At 46.0% G+C, this 21,103-nt stretch overlaps 1 protein-coding gene across 4 annotated transcripts in view; it reads right to left on the bottom strand.

Annotated features, from left to right (window-relative positions):
• MASP1 (MBL associated serine protease 1) overlaps window positions 1-21,103 on the bottom strand; it is a 65,860-nt gene that overhangs the window by 21,509 nt on the left and 23,248 nt on the right. For 3 of the 4 annotated variants that reach the window (XM_045519768.2, XM_045519767.2, XM_010959225.3), the window contains 8 exons: window positions 16,417-16,594; window positions 14,651-14,782; window positions 12,340-12,536; window positions 10,756-10,903; window positions 9,329-9,447; window positions 8,313-8,391; window positions 1,961-2,098; window positions 1,101-1,175 (listed from right to left, as the gene is read on the bottom strand). In XM_045519768.2, the coding sequence (XP_045375724.1) occupies window positions 1,101-1,175; window positions 1,961-2,098; window positions 8,313-8,391; window positions 9,329-9,447; window positions 10,756-10,903; window positions 12,340-12,536; window positions 14,651-14,782; window positions 16,417-16,594 (1,066 nt within the window). The other variant, XM_045519769.2, reaches the window with a different exon arrangement.

Raw genomic sequence — 21,103 nt, 5'->3', positions numbered from 1 at the left:
GCCCCCATCTCTCTACTCCCAGACAACCATGTGCAGTGACTTCTTCCTTCTCTGGGATCTCCTAGTACCTGTGATGGCCAAAACTGATGCCCAAATGCTAACACTTACTTCAGTTCTCAAGGACAATAGTAGACGGCTCCCTAACCTTTCCATTTTAATGTCTAACATCTGGAAGCCTACTGAGTGAATATTGAGGGTACTAAAATGTGCATTCAAATAATACACTATCTCAGTTTACCCAACACTCTAATTCAGTAAAATACGAATGTCACCCAACACCTAATCATACTGCAAAGCTCCTGCTGTTCAAGCAAATGGCAGATCAGTGCTGCTCCTCAGTGCCATCTTGAATGACTGTACCTGTCAATCAGTGCTATTCTTACTTTTTTAAGTGTAAATTTCTGTGTTGTGAATATTAAATTTAATTTATTGTTAGGTATCTATTTAACCCTATAGTATGCACTTGGGGCTAAACTTCTCTAAGTCAATTTGAATATGTGTGTACAGTATGACTGTGATGCAAGTTATCCAGACTTTTAATGCTAACACAAATGTCCATAAAATATCCCCCAAGTCTGCACGCATAGGGACACTTCCTATTACCACAAAACTCTTTTCTCATTTTAAGATGGGGGTCAGTAGGCAAGGTCGGGGAGGCAGCAGTCACCAAGGCTTGAACACATTGCTCTGTGGAAGAACCTGTTGCTCTGTTCTATAGCCATTTGGTATTTGTCTGATGTCCATCTCCATTACAACACAGTGAGTGCTTAAGGACAGTGTGCCTACTTCTCCCTTTTCCTGGCACACAGCAGGTGCAAACACCAGCTGTGTGGGATGAAAAATCTGGTGGGAAGGAAGCCGACTGCAGAGAGAGGAGGCAGGAAGGCTGCTGGTGTGATAGAATAGGCTGAATATAGAGGCTGGTTGTTTTGAGAAGGTGTGAGGCTGGGCTTTTCTGACCCTTGACCATCTGAAAATCTCTCTTAAAGAACAATTGAAGCATCATGCCCCCATCCCTCCATCCATTAACAGCCAGAGCACCTGTGGCCTGAGGTCCTTGCATAGGAGACCTTGAGGCAGAGAACTTGAGGGTGAGGTACCTGGTAGGCAGGTGGGCTGGCTTCTCCCTAGGACTTCATTCATCCAGACTCCTTGGGCAGAACAGGTATATACACCTGGGAGAGTGGGAAAAGATTGAAGAAGGAAAATATAGTTAATTTATAGCACATGGAAGAGTGATCTCGGTTCTTAACTCTTCTGTTGTGGGTCATGGCAAGTCCTTCAAAGAGCCTTTCTGATGCCGTTCACTCCAAGCCAGTCGTGTCAGCAACTTGAAGCATCTTTCTAAAATGGAAATCTGACCTTGTCTCTTCTCTGCTCAAAATCACCAACATCTCCCCATTCGCCTCACAAATAAACAGCACTCTCTTCAGTATGGTTCCAAGGCTCTGAGCCATCTGACTCCTGCCTGTTGGGGCACGGCCCAGCCCCTGGAAGGCAGTTCTCATCATGAGTCATGCGGCCCTTGGTTCACTTGCTCTGCCTCCGTTTCTCCACTTAACAAACCTTTTATAAACCACACTCGTGTCCTCCATCTCATGAGGCTTACAGCAGCTCTGTGAGCTACATCACTATTTCCCTTCAGAAGGGAGGACTTCGAGGCTTTGAGAAATTAGGAGAATTTTCTTAGCGCTATTCTGCAGTGGAGGCAGAATTGATCGGCCTTGAGGGTTCCTTCCCTGCTGGAGGCTGTGTGTCTGTGTGGGTACTGGGGTGTCATGCAGTCTAACTCTTGGGATACAGGCCTCAGGCAGGGAATGGGGAGGCATGTCTCCAAGTATTCCTCTTCCTAATTCCTCTCAAACTGTGGCCAATTAACTGGCTGTTTCCGCCCCCAGACTAACCCAGAGATCCAGTGTGTGTGAGGTGGGAGGGGGCTGGTTCAACACAGAGGGCTCACCTGTGATACTGTTCAGCATCTTGTAGTAGGGCTGCTGGCAGGAGTACCTGATCTCAGATTTGTATGTGGTAAGGTTGTTCCTGGTGGAAAAGGTGACCAGCCCATTTTCCAGCTCTGCCGGGGCTCCACAGTCTGCAACTGAGAGAGAAGAGAGTGAGGCCTCTCAATTACCCTTTCCTCGTCTTGGGGCCATCTGGTGGGCCTGTCCCATACAGATGTGCAGGTTGTACACTGCACACAACTCCAGAGAGCAATGTCATAGTCCATGCAAACAGTGGCCCTGCATCTGGGGCCTCTCCTATCTATTATGGTACTACTGTGTGGTCAACTCACCTGGCCTGCTGTCAATTCCAGGGCAGGGGCAGTTCTGCTGAGATTCAAGCAGATCCCCACCAGGCCCCTTTCCTTGACTTCCAGTTCTATTGTGCAATCCTCTTATCCTCTTCTGCCCAAGCATGAAGCCCATGGCGTAGTGATAAAATTCTGGCTCACATGAACCAAAGAATCTTCAGTTCTTCCAGCCCCAACCACATGCTGAGTTAGAGCAGTCATTGTTCTCACACTGGAGCTTGGCATTAAAAAATCCCAAAACAAACAAAAAGAAACCCAGCTCCTGCATAAGTATGTAGCCCCACCCTGCTGGTTCTCGGCAGGCACAGAAGGCAGGAGGAGGGGCAGGTTGGACCAACTTTTAGTCTTCACCTGCTCATTTTCTCCAGTTGTTGGTGGCTGGACATTGGAGCAGACTGTAGGGCAAGACCAAAGATGCCTGCTCCTCAGAGGTGGTCTTAGAGAGCCTTCCTATCCAGCCAGGTCTTAGGGGAGTTGCCGGCACCAGTCTGCCGGGAGTCAGGTCAGTGGCTGAGGACCCAGTTTGTCAGTATCTCTTTAGGGGCCTTCATCAGAGGATGGTGCTCATTTCTAAGGAAATCCTAATCTTAGATCAAAACCTCTGCCAGAACTGAAGAATCACAGAACTTCACAGTTGGAAAGGAGCCTGAAGTCAGGCAATCTAGAACATCATCTTTACTTATAGATGGGCTCAGGGAGGAGACTTGACTGTCTAAGGTCACCCAGTTAGTTACAGTCAGAGAACCAGATCTGACTTTAAACTCAGTGTTCTTGTAAGTAAACCAGACTGACAATTCTTAAGGATCTGTTCTCTAGTGAAAATGGCCTAGAATCAACATTAGCTGTGTAAGGGTGAACATTAGTGGTCAGTATTGATAATTTCCGAGGATGGCATTCGAAAGTCAGAGATTCTCTCCTCCTGAATTTTACTTGCTCACCTTGGGAAACAGAAGAGACAACTCACCCCTGAGATTCTACTCATAAATTGTGATTTCTAATTTTAGGACTCCAAATTCATCTTTTTGACTGAATAGAGAGTTACCTAACTTAAACTATAGATGACTCCAAGGCCCTTCAGGGGGGAAGAGAGGGGTGACAGATGGGAATCAGTGCAGGCACCTCCTATCCACAAGGAAGGCCAAAGCCAAGAGAACTGGTTAGTGATGTTTCCTGGCCCCCAATCCTCTTGGACAAATTGTTCCTTTTGGCTTTGATTACCCAAAAGTAGAGACACTCTTCTACTCTGGGGGGAAGCCTGGAAGGGTCAGCACTCCAATAACAAGAGGTAATAATACTATCTAAAGCTATAAACAATTTTAAATGTATTTTCCTGCTGAGTCCCAAAGCAAATTTTTCTTCCTTTTTTAGGAAACACCATTGATTGCTGCCGAGATCTTTGTATTACTCTTGTCTCCCTTCATTTTGGTCTGTTTTACCCAAATTATCCTCAGGACCTAATACCTAGTTCTAGGTGGAGGAATTCCAGCCAGGCTGTCTTAGACATGGCCAGGTGGTCAGGCTGTTGGGAGCCTGTGAGTGGCCAGCACTGCTGGAGAGGGACTGTCTGGACTGAGGGCCTGCTTTCACATCACTCTAGAGAAGTAACTTTGCCTGTGGATAAAGCTGGTCTTACAACCAGACAGAGGGGTGACAGATGATGGGAAACAGTGTCACTCCAGCTTGGGTATAGTGAGTGGGGAAGGGGCAACTTCTCCCCAAGTCTACAGTGGCAGGCAAAGAGCCATGTCTCTCCGGGGCCTAGGGACAACTTCCCTTTGCAAGAGGCCTTTGAGCTCTGCCTGACACAATCCAAGATGCTAGATCCGGACCCTGCTTCCTCAACTAGTCTATCTTCTCAGCTTGAGAAAGGGCCCCATCCTTTTCTCTAAAGTGCCTCTGACCACTTCCACACTGCACCAAACTCCTCTTCCTTTACCCGTTCCCTTGGCCTTTCTTTCTCCTCTTCTCTTGGATGGGAGGTGCCACCCACACCCTGTCTCTGCTGTCACCACTTGCTGCCATATATCTTCCTTCAGACACATCTTTCTTGACCTGCCATCCTGAGGATGCTTTGGCACAGTCCTGGGCTGCCTAGGGAACCACGCACAATTGGCTCACTTGGCCCTCAGGTCCCAGGGATGCCCCCGACCCCAGCCTCATCTTTGTCCCTCCCTCTGGGGTGCTTGTGCGCCAGCATCACAGACCTCTCCCTGTGCTGCAGCTTTCTGCACACGGGAAACCCTGTGGTTCATGCTCTGGCCGCCCTCCAGGCCTTGATCAAACACTGCTGCTTCTTGAAAGCCTTTTCTCATTCTTCTAATTGGACAGGGCTGCTTCCTCATTTCTACTTGCAAGGCCTTTTATTCATCTCTCTTGGATGCATGTATCTTACATTGCCTGGTGTTGCAATTATTCGGGCTCATATCAAATCTTTTGCTTAAATTACGATCCCCTCTGTCACACTGAGAACAAGACCTGTTACAATTCGTGGTCTTAAAAATATTGACTCAACTGATGCTATCTTTAGTGATTGCCCCATCTCCTCTCTCAAGGGCACTCCATCCCCAGGATGGTCCTGCCGTCTCTGGACCTTTCATTGTCCAACTTGGCAGGATTTTTCCTTCATCAAGAGACCATTTAATTACCAAACAGACTGAGCAGTCACGATGTTATGCAGGGGTTCTCTGCTAAGTCTACCCAGATTCTTTTCAGGCTGAAGCAGAGATTCCCACCTCCACAGCCCTCTCCTCACCAGTATTTATGACCCAGTGATGTCCCATGGCACCAGAGCCGAGGACCACTGCTTTCAGGTGTGATGCCTATCTTTTGAAAAACTTTAATCAGGGAAATTTTGGAAACGCAAAATTTGTCAGCCCCAGAGGAAAGAACTTCTGATGATGGAATTTCAGCCCTGTGTTAGGTATAAGTGGAAAAGGAACATGAGACTATGTCTGGCTTTCCTAAAAATCCACGCTACACGAGTTATTGTTAGTTTCACCTTCTTTTGGTTCTTAAGAAAGTAGCAATGGGTACAAACACTAAAGTCATAAAGTCACAGGCATTCTGGTCCATTTAAGCTTAAAGTGTAAAGTGGATTAGAAACCAGGACCTACTTTGACCTGGTCCGCCTAAGACCATGTGATTTTATATTAAATCATGCGCCTCTGGAACCAAAGCCATTTTCCCTTTGAGAAGAGTAAAGTCCACATAGAAGTCCTAAAAAAAAAAAATCCCACATTGTTTTTTCATTACTTTCCAGCATAATGTTTGAATGATGGGTGACCCCTCAAAGGAAGATTGCTCTCATACATGCAGCAGTTTCAACTGCTTGAGCCTGTGTTGCCTTGTTCAGCATCCATTCTAATCCGCACTGAAATAGGAAATGGAGTGTTGGCAGGATGGGGAGGGATGGAGTAGCTCTGGGACCCAGGGGTCTCCTGAGTGGTCCGTTCCTGGATGTCTGCACTGTGTGGGGTCTTGTCATTCACTCTGTCACTGGCTCTGACTCAGGGTCGCTCTCCACATCCATTTCCATGTCTGCCACCGTGGTGAAGATCAGGGAGGGGTCAGGAGGTACAGAGAAAGGAAGCAGACAGAAGAAGGGAGAGAGAAAAAGAAGAGAAAGAGAAAAATTAGCAAGCAAAGCAGAAACAGTTCATGCAGGAAACAGAAATCACTCCACCAGAATTGATTAAGAATGCACAGTTGAGATACAGCCAGTGTGAAGGACAGTCTGGGATTGTGGAATGTGTACCATTCTGAGAATCTGCACAGTCACAAATCCTGGCTCACGAGGAAGATACCATCCTGCCCCTGGAGTGAGCTTTGCATTTATCTGGTCCACCTAATGTGATAGGTGGCATCGGAGTGGAGTGGGACTTGTCAGGGGTCACCACAGCAAGGTGGAGGCAGGACCAGGACCACAACCCATAATCCTCACTTCCTGTCCCAGGGCAAGTTTCTTCACTGCACACGCACACTTCATGTCTGTTCCTAACCCCTTCCTCCACAGTCGCTGGGGACTCTCAACTTCTCAGGCCTGTTCCTCTTTGCATCCCCCCCAGGATCCAACACATGCCTGGAATAGATATACTCAATAAATATCTACTCAGTGAATGAGCAGAGATGCCCGCTGTGTCTGAGTGGGGATTCTCGTAGTCCTGATCCAGGCTATGCTGGGAGAACTAGGTCACGTTAGGGAGAAAAAAATTCCTCTATTCTTTAGTACAAAATGATAGGCATTCTCTTGTATACTAACATACATCACATAAAATGGTACCATCAAATATCATTCGTGCTTTATATCAACACTTCTGTTCCAATAAAAAGTATGTGTGTTTGATTAGGGGGAAAAATTATTACTAAAGTTTCCTACTTTCCAAAAGCATGAATAAGAGAAACCAAATCTCTTCCTAACAAGGGGGTTGGGTGGAGGAAAGAAACAAGATTTTATTGGGCTTTTACTTATTTCTGGTGCTCCACAGATGTGATGTATACATTAATTCAGTCCTCAGAACAATCAGGAATGCAGGAAACTGAGGCCAAAGGAGTCTGAGTCAATTGTTCCAGGACACTCAACTGGTAGAGTCTGGATCTGAATCCAGAACATCCTGTCTCCAAAGCACATCCTGCCCTCTCTAGCCCCCATCCTCTGCCTCCTCTTCAGAACGCTCCCTTGCGGGGTCCTGCAGAGTGCCTCTCCTAGAACTCAGTCCCAGCACGGCACATGCACTATGTGTTGGAGGAGGAGGCGGATGTGTCTGCTGGTATTTGAGTTCCTCAATGTCTGGACCTTGTCTTTTCCATCTGATTCTCTGTAGACCTCTGCACAGGCATCCAGTAAATGTTGAAACTTTTTGTTGAAGCCATAAAATGCCACCCACCAACCCACCCTTTCCCACACTGGGCTCTGACTCCAGCCACATCATCACATAAAAAAGGAAATTAGAAACAAACACTTTCTGCTCCAAAATTATGCCTGGGATTTGCCTCAAGGGAGCCCCACCCTGACAGTGTCCCCACAGGGCAGTAGGAGTGGATCCTTCTGCCTACACGACCTGAGCCATTTAGGAGAAAGGAAGAGGACAGCACTCCAAAGTTCATATGAGGTCATGAAATGGGGCTGGGTGGGTCCAACCCTAAATCTTGACTTCTCACCTCTCCATTCTTAAGTAAATCCTCCTTCCCTCCCTCCCTCCCTCCCTCTCTTCTTCTTCTCTATCACCATACCTCCTCTCATCGCTGTTGCCACAGATCAGTTTGCTAAAATTGTGGTCCCTATAAGTCTTGCATTGAAATCACTGGGGTGGGGGGTGGGGTGGCTGGTGATTTGTATTTTTTACAAAGTCCACTAGGTGATTTATATGGATTGCATTATTTCAGAACCACTGGGATATATTCTAGAATATTAAAGCTAGTCCAAACTCTTTACATGACAGCCAAGGTGAAAGATCTTGTCCATGGTCACTGGGTGGGTTAGGGGCAGAGACAAGGCAAGAACTCTGGGTCCCAAGAACCAGTGCAGAGCTGCACCCCCTACCTCACACGGGTCCACCGTGCTGACCCAACAGCCCTAACTCATGAGCTGCACAGAAGACTTAGTGGACGTGGCTCACGACCACGTCAAGACTGGCAAGGTCACTCAGCTCCGGGCACTGGTGCTAAAATAGTTTCCTGAATTAGGAATTGCTAGAGCTAGTTTCAAACCCGGAGACAAGCCATTCCTTTTGCAAATTTGGCAGCTTGTCTGGAGGCAGAGGTAAAATTAGTATTCAGAAAGTAGACTGGGACCCGCAAGAAGTTTCTTTTGGAATCCCAATATCTTGTTGCTCAAAGAAACATTACTAGCTTTTCGTCCAGCCTCAGTGTGTCTGTGGGATTCCCACCCCATCCTTCTCAGGGTGCAACTACCAGGTTCCTCCCCCCTTATGTGGTCTCTGCTCCGATCCCCCCGGCACTGGAAGCTCATTATCCTTGTAATCAACCAACTGTGTTTTCTTACTTTTACAGGTGGGAATCCTGTTACTCCACGTCCCGTCCTTCAGACACTCGATCTGGAATGTGTCCATCTCCACATTATCCTAGGAAGAAACACGAAGAAGGAGTGGGGAGGAGGGCTGGGGTTGGTGGTTGTTTCCCAGGGACGCCGGTTCAGACTCTACATCTGGCTGTCCTTGACTGAGCTTTTCCAACCATAGGCCTCCAAAGGCTTGAGGATAAGGCGAATATAGATGCTGAATTCATATTCTCCATTCCTACTCTGCAGGGACGTCAGGACGATGTGCAAGACGGGGTTTGGGCAACGTCTAAGAGGAGAATCCTGTCCCCCGACTCCTTTTTTCAGAGCAGCAGCTCTCAAACCCAAGTTAAGCATCAGCATCCCTGAGTCCCTGAGGACTTTTTGCAGAGATCACCGGGCCTCATCCCCAGAGTTTCTGAATCAGTGGGTCTAGCCTAGGGACCAAGACTTTGCATTTCTAATAAGTGATGGGCTGCTGTGATGGGGGCCCTACTTGGATGACCGTTCCTTGAGGGCAGTGGCCCGCTAGCTTGGTTCACATCCGACTCACTTGGGCAACTTAACAGGAAAAGTCACTGGGCCCCGCCCCAGAGATTCTGCTTTAATTGATCTCAGGTGGGGCCTGGGAGGTGCTTTTGTTTTTAAGTTAATCAGGTGATTCCTAGGAGAGCCACTGTGTCTCAGACAGTGAGCAAGGCCCATCTGCCACCTTTTAAAAGCTCTGCTTCTGTCCAGGTTCCCCCAATAAGCCTGATGAGCTTTGTAAAGGTTGTTGATTCTGATTCTGATTTTTGTGCTACTTTTCAGAAGTTAGAGTCTGGGACACACGCTCTGAATTTTCAGAAGACTGGAATTTCTGGCACATTTGGGAGGTTTACAGGGAAGTTAGGAAATCCTGTGGTGGGACCATCACAAACTGTGGAAGCCCATCTGCCCCGGGAGGCTCTGGGGAAATTCTCTGGCCTGGAGGTTCCCCCTCCCCCGGCAGGACCTTTTACCTTCAGCACTTTGTAGCCTGTGTCACAGCTGATGAGCATCTGGTCCTTGAAGGAGTACTTGGCTTGCGTGGGCTCGAGTTTCCCATGGACAGGAGGCTGCAGCTTGGGGCATTCATTCCCTGGTCGGGGGCAACAACAGGAGTAGGTGAGAAAACAAAGAAACGTCTGGTCAAGAGAGGCCAGTCTCTAGAATGCAAGGCCTGATGGACATGAAAAAACCACACAACTGGGGTGTGAGGGCCTGGACCTACCAGGCCCTGAAAAGGCTTCCTCTGGAAGCTTGAACAGGTCACTTCCCAGCATGGACCTCTGTTTCCTCATTTATAAAATGAGTTGGTTAGCCAGATTATTTCATCAAAACTTAGGGTTGGAAAAGATACTAAATGTCACTGAGTACAACTCCTGTCTGATGTTTCCTTCACATCTTCTGTAGTAGAGCTCAGACATCTATTGACATTCCTACAGTGACAGGGAGCTCAACACCTGGACCTTTCGTACTAGACTCCTCTGATTAAAGGAACAGAATTTTCATGTTCAACTGAAATGTATGCCCTTGTAATTTTTACTCATTGAGCATAGTTATCTCTTTTATGCCACTCAGGATGACCCTGATCACTCCTTCTTCTCAAGACCATTCTTCAATGTGTTAGACTGTGATTATATGCCCCTGAGCCCTCCCTTCAAAAGACTGAATTGGATAGGACTCATCCCTGACATTTTTCCTAGACAAACTCTCCTTTGTTAATATCCTCTCCACACCTCTCCTGAGAAGCAGGCACTGAATGTTATGATAATGCAGGCAAGACCAGGACATCGGAGTCTATGAGATGGATTAGTCACACCCAGCTGTGGTCCTGCCACAATGTCCACCCCTTTCTTCCTCGAGTTACTGCAGGCCCCTTGTGTCAAATGGCTCCAGCAGGGTTTAGACCAGGACTGGCTGCCTTGAGGTATTAGGGAGTAAGGCCTGTGGGCTTTGTCAGTCTTGGGGCCCAAGGAGGCAAATGGCCATACTGAAACATTTTGAGCTACAGACTCACATCCAAATTCTTGCCCCAGACTTGGGGAAGGCTGGAGCTGGAAGGTTCCTTTCCAGGCCCAATGAACCACAGTGTAAAGGGGTAAAGTTCAGGAAACAGTTTTTTCTTTTCCTAATCTCCCCATGAGATTCTGAAGTTAGGCCAGTTTTGAAAACCATGTCTAGTCCAAACCCACCATCACTGCTTCCCTTGCCCCCATTTTTCAGATGGGAAATGGAGTCGGGAGAGAGAATGTGCCTTGGTCCCAAACCACTTGGTGGCAGAGTTGGGAATCCTGCCACATCCCCAGAGGAGCCCCAGGCCTGCAGCCCCTCACCCCCAGCCACTTCCCCATGAGAGCCGAGCATGGGGACCCAGTGTGACCCAGGCAGGGAGGGGCCGCAGTACCTGTCGCCCTGTATGACAGCCTCCAGCCCCGGTTCTCGCCCGAGTTGTCACTGCGGAACAGGATCTGGACGCTGTGGCTCTGGGTATTGATGGGTTCTGGGGCTTTCTCTCCACAGAAGGGCCCCAGCACTTTTGGACCAGTTTTAATCTGTGAGAAGAAAAACAGAAAAAAAGCAGGGTCACATCTGAGTGGCAGTGGCTGTTGCAGGGTTTGCCTCTACACTGCATCGGGACTTTCTGGAAGCTTCTACGTGAGCCCCTGGTATTCACTCACATTTTTAGTAGGCATTACTACTCACCAAAGGTTTCCATCTCCACTCTCCCATTTACAATTTACAATGGTCCTGGACAAGGCAGATTAATAATCCTCTGATCAGAGATGAACATATTACGGCTTGGAAAGGGGCAGAGCCCTGTCCAGGTGCACAGGATAGAAAAGGCCTCTGTTCTCAAAGACCCTTAGTCTAGTCAGGGGTGGGGGGACTTATAAATAATAAACAAAATAATTATAGGCTGTGATAAGCATTATAAAAATAATTAGGATGACATACATACATAGTATAAATATATGCTACATGTTTATGATTTATGTAGTAAAATCTATGTAGTCTTATAACTCATCATTAATGTAATAGCTAATAACTTTAAACAGGTAGTCAGGGAAGGCCTCTTTGAGGGGGCAACATTGAATTTGAAACATATAGGATGAGTAGGAGCTTGTCATTTGAAGAAGAGGGGAGAAATCTTTCCAGGCAGAGAAAACACCACATTAAAGGTCAAGGTCAAAGGTGAGAAGGAGCCTGGCAAGTATCAAGCACAAGAAGGAAGCCAGTGGGGCTGCAGCAGCAGGAGTGCTGTGGCTTGAGGTTGGAAAGGCCACGTTGTGTGGAGTTTATGCTTATTCCAAGCACAATCTTGATCTATCCTGGCTTTTATAAAATTCACCCTCGATGTTGTGTGAGAGACCAGGCTGTGTGGAGCAAGGGTAGAAGTCAGAAAACCTGCTGGAAGTTTTGCAGTTGCCAGGAGAGAGTAGGGTTTGGGATGGAGAGTCAGGAAGAAGCACTCAGTGGATCTGAATTTCCCAGCTACCAGGCTGGGGTCCTGCCTGTGTCTTTAACTCTTTCTCCTTCCGCCTCTGAGGACTAGCACTCCTTAACCCTCATCTGGTGATGTCTACAATCCTGGGTGCATCTTCTTGTCATTCTTATGTAGTGAGAGGGAAAAGTGAAGCCCTGAGAGGTTACGTGCTTGGATAAGTCTCACAGCATAGCTCCCGGGATAAGATGGGTGATGGGCTGAGTTCTAAGATGTATGACCCTCACCTTGCTGTTACTTCAGAGAATATTATGTTTCATGGCAGAAAGGATTTTGCAAGTGGGCACAGGGCTAGTTTTGGATTGGGGAATCGCCCTAGACTGGATCTGATTAAGCTGGTATATGTTATTTTAAGTAATTACATGTTGGGAAGCAAACTGCTCAGCCCCCTATCCTGGGAGAAGGTAGAGGGCCAAGAATATCAATTTTCTCAATTCAGCCAAGATTTTCCAGCCTACCCAGGATCAATGTCCACTGCGGTCTTACCTTGATGTAGTCATAGGGGCAGGACACCTCAGGATGGTCCTCAATGTCAAAAATGTCCTCAAACTGCAGGCTGACCATGAAACCCTCCTCCAGCTCGATGGTGTAGAGGCATTCGGAGCTCTTAGGGTAAGGGCCAGGGAAGTCGGGGCTGGTGATCACGCCGGTCCTCTGGGTGAAGAGGTTGTCACTGCACTCCACTGTGGGAAACACACCGGAGCAAAGTGGCACACCACACCCGTGGCCACAGCAGCCCCTTTCTTATCTGCTACGGTACGATTTTCCCAGTGGTCCTGAGAGGCAAGCGGGGAAGGAATCATTATCCCCATCCTATAGATGGGGAGGTGACTTACGCGAGGTCGCACACTCAGTAATCTGCAGAGTCAAGACTCAAAGGTAGTGAGTGTGATAAGCCTTCCCATCCGATTCTCCTACTGGTTGGGAGCAGGAGGGGTCTGAGATGCGAGGTTTTGAGATGGAGTGGTCAGGGGGAATGTCTGGTTTTCTCAGCCCAGAACTCAATTAGGTCTCTACTCAAAGGCTCCCTGATCCCTCATTCTAACACAGGACCCTTGCACAACCCCTCACTCTCTGGCCCCTGGCCTTGCTTTCCTTCTCTTCATGCTGCTTACTACTACTTGCCATTATGAAATATATTTGTTAGTGAACTCTCCCGCCCCCACTAGACTGTAAGTCCCCTGGGCTCAGGGATTCTGCTCTGTTCCCCACCAGCTGCGACCAAGAACCCGGTGCCCTGGATCCTGGCCATGGCTTAGCCCACCAAACCCCCTTTATTGCCACTGAACCACCATCCTTGGGCTGACCCATCCTGGATCTGGCACGTCAGCTCTTCCTAAGCTCTTGTTTATCCTGCCCCTTTTAAATGAGAAAACTGTGGCCTCAAAAGGGGACATGACCAAGCCAAAGTCCCATAGCTGTGAGCTGCAGAACAAGGTTCAGAGTGGTCTCTTGAACCCCCATGGTTTCATTTTCTACCCTAAGCCCTCTCACGGGGAAGAGGGGTGAAAATCATGCCCAGAGGGACCAAAACTGGTTCTTAGGAAAGGGGAGCTGTTACTCTTTTTAGGCATAATACACAGACAGACACACATATATGCAGTATATCTGTGGTATTGAAATTTCATGGGTGAGGTAATTAGGAAGAGAATGTTTAAAAAGACTCCTGGGGCTAGAGGGGAGAAACATTGCTCATTCTTAGTCCCTATGTACTCAGCACAAAGTATATACTCAATACTGAATGAAAACTGTGGAATATATAACCCCCTTCAAGAAAACTCCTGTATGCACCTGCTTTATACTGATGGGTCCTATAGGGTTTTATTCAGAAGCAAATAAAAGGTTTGAAGGAGGGAGAAGAGAATTCTTGTTTCCAGCCTTGCCCTCCTCCAATGATCCCTCACTCTGCTTCCAAAGGACCTTTCTAAAACACAGATCCTTATCCTGCAGCCATACTAATCCGCTGGCAGTTCCCCAAATGTTCCAAATTCTGTCACGCTTCTGAATGTTTGCAGAAGCTCTTCTCTCTGCTGGAGTGCCCTCCTTTTCTTTGTTCTCTCATCTCCGTCAAGGGCACTGTCTCTGGAAGTGCTTGTGACTTCTCTGTGCAGACTCAGGTCTGACGGTGCCGAGTCCACACTTCTTTTACAGCACTTACTACATTTGACCATTGGCTTATGTGGCTATTACTCTGCTAACCAGGAGGTCCCCCTGGAAAGTGGCTGAGCCCTGCCATCTCTCCATCCCTGCCCTAGCCCGGAGGCTACGGTAGAGAGGAAACATATTGAGAGGTGAAAGCAAAGGGAGCTGAAAGGAATGGGACGTTTTCTTGCTCTGTCTTTGCCTCTCTCCTCCCTCTTCTGCCCCTTGCCCTGATGTTCTCTCTATCACAGAGGAACTTGAGGGGCCATGGAAATGCAGAGAGAAAGGATCTGCTGGGTGAGGCCTGGCTCATGGCTCAGAGAAAGAGGACTGGGAAACCTGGGTTCTCCCTTCACTTGGCCACGCCAATTACCTACAGTAGGAGAGGAAACAGGGATTAAGAAGGAGAAATTCCTGCCAGGAAGAAGGATGGCCTAGATGCTAGGGCTTCTCAAATGCGGTCTTCTGAGAACCTGCACCCCACTTCCAGGCTGGTTGGCATTTTGGTATCTTAACCCATGTGGTATCTGAGGCACAGCTCTCTGATTTGACTTAATTGTTTCTACTGCGTATCTGTCCTCCCTCTGAGCCTCCCCTAATCTTATTGGAAAACAGGGCATGTACAGCGATGCACAGAGTCATTTCTGGGCCCCACCTCGGCACGTCCTGTTGTCGGTGTGGAGGATGTAGCCGAAGCGACAGGAGCAGTAGTAGCCGCCGATGTAGTTGTGGCAGTAGTGGTCACAGGACAGCTCCTCGTCCTCCCGCTCCGTGCACTCGTCCACATCTGCAGGGCAAGGAGAGCCTCTCAGTCATGCGTAACGGTGAAGACAACAGCCAACATTTACAGAGCACTCAGTGTGGGGCACTCACTGTGTTGGGGGGTACCTGTATTCCCCCCTTGAAGCCTCACCTAAAGCCCATAAGTAGCCACTACATCCATATATAAATGAGGAAACTTACCCAAGATCAAAGAGAGCCAGGTTCAAATCCAGGAAACTGGATTCCTGGTTGTGCCACAGTTCTCTAACAGTTGTGATTATAGCAAGCAGGGCTGTTATGATCCCTTTTCTATAGATGATGAAACTGAGACTAAGAGCCGTTAAAAAACTTACTCCAAGTCATACAGATAGTAAATGGTGGAGTCAGCATTCAAATCCAGATGGGCTGGCTCTAGAACCTGGGCTCTTAACCTCTCCTCCATCCTGCCTCTCTCTAAGTCTCTACTATGAGTCAAGCCGTATCCTAGGCACTGGAAATATAAAGATAAAAAGATGTATGTTCTCAACCCAATTAAAAATTTGAACATATATTTTTCCTCCAAAAGGTACAGGAATGGCCAAGAAGCACATGACAAGATTCTCAACATCACTAGGCACTAGGGAAATGTCAAGTACAACCATAATGAAGTACTACCATATACTCTCCAGAACAGTTAAAATTTTTAAAATTGATAACATCAAATGTTGGTGAGGATTTAGAGCAACCAAAATGCTCATGTATTGGTGGAGGGATACAAAATGGTGCAAATACTTTGGAAAAAGTCTGACAATTTCTTAGAGAACTAAACATATACCTACCTAATGACTCCGCAATTCTGCTCCGAGATATTTACCCAACAGAAGTGAAAACATATGTTCACAAAAAGGCTTGTACAAAAAGGTTCATAAAAGTTTTATCCCTGAGAGCCAAAACATGGATAGAACTCAGATGTCTGTCAATAGGGGAATGGATAAACAGACTACAGTATATTTATACAATAGAAAATTATTCCAGCAAGCAAAGAAGCAATTACTGATACACTGCAACAATAGGAATATATATCAAAAACTTCATTCTGAGTAAAAGAATCCTCACTCCCAAAATATATTCTCTGTGTGATCATTTACATGAAGTTTTAGAAGAGGCAAAACTAATCTATGGTGGGTGGGGAAAAAATCAGGACGATGTGGCCTCTAAAGGAGATGGGACAGGTGCGACTGGGAAGGAGCATGAGGGAACTTTCTGGGTTGACCGTGAAGTTCATCATCTTGTTAGGGGTTTGGGTTACATACAAATATAAATCTTTAAAAACTCAACAAATGTGCTTAAGATTTGTGCATTTCATTGAATGTAAATTTTACATTAAGAGAAAAAAATGTGGATATTGAACCTTTGATAAACAATATGCATGCCAAAGTATTTAGGAAGTGCTATACTGATATCTGCAATTTATTTTGAAATGCATCAAAAAAAATGATATACAGACAAAAAATAGACAGATAAATAGATATGTGACAGAGCAAATGCTGTAAGACATTAATGGTAGAATCTATGTGGTGAGTACACCAGTGTCCATTGTAAAGAAGACAGCACAAGGAACTTTTAATATTGAGAGAGAAAGGGAGACCTGGGGATGAACCACCCATTTCTCCAACTTACCCACAGCCATGTAGTGGGCCTCAAAGCCTGTGAATCGCTCTTCATTGGAGAAATCTGACCGGAAAGTGATGGACATGAAGGAGCCAGGGGAGAGGACCACTTCCTGGCCAGGGGTCTGTTCCGTGTCTGTGGTCTCCCTGCCACAAAAGGTTGCCAGCACCTGGTCTTCAGTTTCTACCTTTGGGGTCAAAGAGAAAGGGAACAAGATGAACAGCTTCTCAAGTTAGCTTCCCTGCTGGTCTCCAGGAGGAAAGAGGGAGGGGCTGCCCACGAGTAGACCAGGAAGCCTGGGAAGCCCAAAGAAAGAAAGGGGTTTAGGGATTCTGGGATTTGAGGAAAGACACATAACAGCTTAAGTCAATGTGGCCATCCAGTCACTAGTTCATTCATTTTGTTTAGGTCCATCAGAAGTAGCTTGACATTTGTCATTTCTGTTGACAACAAAAAGGCCTATTTGTTAAAAACAACTCAATGTTAAAATCCAGAGTTAGGCAATCTCACAGATGGATTCTATATGCAACAGGAACTTAGGTAGCCAGGGAAAGAAACTTTATACACAATGTAAGTCATTCACTGAGCATTCAGTGTGTGCCTTCCACTGAACAAAGCATAGTATGGGGGTGATAGGAGATGAGTCAGACACTGAGCTGTGCAGAAGGAGGCAGAGTTCAGATGGAGGAAAACAGGCAGAGACAGAGCTATCATACAGTGGGAGAAGTGTTGGCATTGGGAATGCACTCAGAAGGAGATGAAACATCTCCACTGAAATGTAAGTTGCAGGAGAGTGAGACTGTGTTTTCTTTACAGATATGTCTTCAGTGAATGGAACAGGACCCAGCACATAGTAGTTACCCAATAAATATTGGTCATCAAGAGCTGAAAGTGCCAGACCTATTCTAAGAACGAGACGAAAGCCAGGCAGTCTGTGGGGATGTAGGAGGAAATATATTTGGAAGGACAGGTTAAAACTAGATTATGGTTGACCTTGAATGCCATAATAACAAGAAGTGACTCAATCCTGTGTGTAAAGGGAAAACATGTAATTGGAACTCTACTTAATAGGTACTCTTAATAATTCAGAAACTACTGGAATCACCCAGAAATAGTTGCATTTGTGTTAAAACTCAGATGCAAAAATTGTCTATTTACTAAAAAGAATAATTCCCTACTTTGGAGGAACCAGAGGCCCTAGGTAAATTCAGAGACCCAAGGAGAGATTCTAAACTGGTTGCCTAAAGCTGATTTTGTGTGAGTTCGGTTTGGGAAGCACAGTGTAGTAGCTGGTTGGTATATTTATTTGATAACCAACACTTGGCCTACCTCTATCATTTATACTTACCCTATTCTTTTAAGGTTGTGTTTGCAACCTCTAGATTGATGTTTTAACTAAGATTCATGGGAAAATCTCTTATCAAAAATGATTTCTGCTGCCTTTCAAAGTCATCAAAGGAACATTCTCAAAGACTGCTCATCTCGAGTAGCTTCTAGTAAATTCATCGTTTTGTTCATTAGCTTAGTATGTCAGAAGTATCTTGACATTTGACACTTCTGTTTTGAAACTAATGATTTATTTATTTAAAATAAGTGGGAGTTTTAAAGAAAAACAATTTTCCCTGGCAACAAAACACAAGGACAATTAATCACTAACTTTGGGAACTGAAGTGTAAACAGAAGATGAGATCATGGCTTTGCTGTTTTTTCCTCTTCTCTGCAGATACTAGCCAAACTCACACCAGTCTTACTACTGCAGAATGTACCTATCTGCACAGCTGAAATGTCACTTTCTTGAACATCACAGCTGGTTTGCTATTTGGACTATCTGTTTTCCACGTAGCTGAAGTTTTACCTAACTATAATTTAAAAAAATTTTGGGGGGTGTAATGCTTTTTAAAGTCCTTTATACAAATCCCTGCTTTCTTAGGTAAAAACATGTTAACCCTTCTTAGTGATCCAGGGACATTATTATGAACATCAACTATCTCGGGGATATTGAGTTGCATAATGTTGCTTGCCCTTTACTGAAGGTCCCCAGACTACAGTGCCTTTGCAATTCTTATGTCTTCTTTATGTAGTGTTTTATGTCCTGTTTTTTTTTTTAAACCAGTTTATTAGTGGAAATATGTTGTTAAATAGAAACCAATTTAGCTGCTATGGTTAGAACTTAATAAAAATAAGACTGAATAGATTTAGAGTTAGGGCCTGGGAGAAGGCTTCTTGCATGAATAACTGCATGAACTGGAGTGCACTCTCTTGGTAATCTCTGCTTTGGAGTGAAGTGTGTGGACCTGGCAGTAGGTCCTGAGCCCTATTCCTGACTCCACCATGAACTGTTACAGGGCTGACTCCGGTAGCTCTCAGCTACCCACGGGAGTCTGAAGCAGCTGAGCTTTATGTTCTCAGTTCCGACATCCTAGTATTCTAACAAGTCACCATGTTCATATAGTAAATAAACCAACCAGAGGATGGTGAGGAGTTTCAATGCTCAGACTGTTTCCTGCTGGAGAACTTGATGAACTTGAACTGGTTTGTGGTCTATAACCAAGTAATACAGAATCAATTACTAATGAAGAGTCATGCCTTGAGCATTAACACTTTCAGAGACAGCAGCCTCCTTCCTGTAATTCGGTATCCCCAAGGTCTCTTGGGTTCCATAGTACCTATAGCAGGGGCACTTTCCAGTGAAACCAACCAGAAGTAATTTGGATTAGGGAGAGACCTAATGAAGGGCTGTGATAAACAACCTCCCTCTTTGTAACTTTCAGGTTTAAGGACTTTTTATAATGGCAGATAAATGATCATCACCTGCAGAGCCAGGGTATTTCAGAGAATGGGTAAGCATGCCCCAGCTACGACCTGTGGAAAACTCTCAGCCAAATACACCTTTAGAAGCAGGGGAGAGAGGGCCTCAGGGCCATGGGAATTCAGCCTGCAGCTCAGAATAGAGTTCTCAAATATTCAAGCTGGGAGGGACGGACCTTTAAGAACTATTTCAATCCCCTTCCTTCTAGAGGAAACTGAGGTCCAGAGAGGGGCAGTGACTTGCTCAAGAGTAGAGAGATAACCAGGAGCATTTCCTGATACCAATTTTGCTTTGGAACTGTCCTGACCCCGGAGAAAGGAACCCCCCAATCCACAGAGCATATGACCAAAGACATAGGCGCTTTGCCAAACAACTTTCCTGGCTCAAGGGCCTCTTGAAACTTTATCTTGGGTGCATGGACTGTCTCCCAGAGAGGATGTAGCTCAGTGACAGCTCCAGCCATAACCTAAACAGAGGGGTCACTGGCCCTGCTTAATAAATGCGGCCCCTGCTACGATTGTAAAATTCTACAAAATCATTGACTTCTGAGTCCAGGCAAGGACTGAGCCCTGGCTTCTGCTTGGACTGTCCCATTTCAGGGTCCCATTTAGAGGTCACCATATTAACACGATGAAGGGAAATTCCTTATCAAATGAAAACACAAAATTCATAATAATAGAGAACCATCTGGCTGGGGATCACAGACTTCATTTTTCTATTTCTTATTATGGACAGCCGTGTCCTTTTAGACTACTGTGACTTAGTGCACCAAAACATGGATGCATGTTCTCAACAAATATTTATATATTTTTCTCAACTCAACAAAGACTTAGATACCACATTCTGTCTGCATTATAATGAGAAGGATGCCAAAAATTACTTATATGTTGCATGTGCTTAATGTACAAATCCCCTGCCTCTGGGAATGTTAAAATTTAGTAGGAGAGTAAGATAAGAACTCAAATGTGCATGTGTTAGGGAATCGCCAGAGTATAGGTACTGCAGTGAAAGCTAGGAAGCCCCAGGGATTTAAAAAGTGAAAATATTGCATCCAGCTGAGGGGAATCAGAAAATACTTAGGAAGGAGAGAATGTTCTTTGAGCTGAGGACTGAAAGGTGAGTACGATTTAGGCAGGTAGAAATAGTAGGTGGAGGGCTGGCGGGAAGTAGAGAGAACAACTAGGCAGAGAGAACTGGGAAGTCCTGGGGCATGTAGAGTCTCAATTGCCCCTCCCCTGTCACGACCACCTGATGTAGGAAAGGGGTTCGGTTGGGGACAAGAGGCAGGGAAGAAAGCTCTGAGGAGGAGAAGCCAGAGCCTGTTTCCTATGAATTTTCTGCCTTAGTAGAAACAGCACAAAGCTCTGAGGCAAAGCTAAGGCTAGGCAGCAGAAAAGTTGGCCAAATTTCTGTGGGAAGACAGCTATGGCTGCTCTCCACATGTCCATAAAGTCATCTCAACAGAGCCTACAAATACATTGGCAGCTGCTCAATGAAAAACTAGAAGCCAAGATGATTTAAACGGATCAAGCAAGGTCATTACCTAGTGAGTAGTGGCTTCAGGTCCACAATGCAGCATTCTGATTCCCTAGCCAGTAATGCTCATACTACTTTAAGACATGAGGCAAACAAGAAAAGGCTATCATATAAGCCCAAATGCCTCAGGGCTTTGCTTGTCAATGTTCCCAAGCTACATCCTGGAGCCCCTCTGACATCTTCTTTGGAACCTTGAAAAGCTTTTCAGATATAATTTAGAGATATTCAGAGAGTGTCTGGATTGCCCTGCTGGCCATTTAGTTAGGCTGGAAACTACATTCCCCCAAATTGCCTTCCCTGTATAGTTCCAGGTTAGAGTTGGTCAAAAAAGAAACGTGTGTGAGTTTGGAA

This window comes from Camelus bactrianus, chromosome 1, assembly GCF_048773025.1.
Source record: "Camelus bactrianus isolate YW-2024 breed Bactrian camel chromosome 1, ASM4877302v1, whole genome shotgun sequence".
Classification (NCBI taxonomy): domain Eukaryota; kingdom Metazoa; phylum Chordata; class Mammalia; order Artiodactyla; family Camelidae; genus Camelus; species Camelus bactrianus.
The sequence above is the reverse complement of the archived record's forward strand: the minus strand, read 5'-3'. Positions and strand labels throughout refer to the sequence as shown.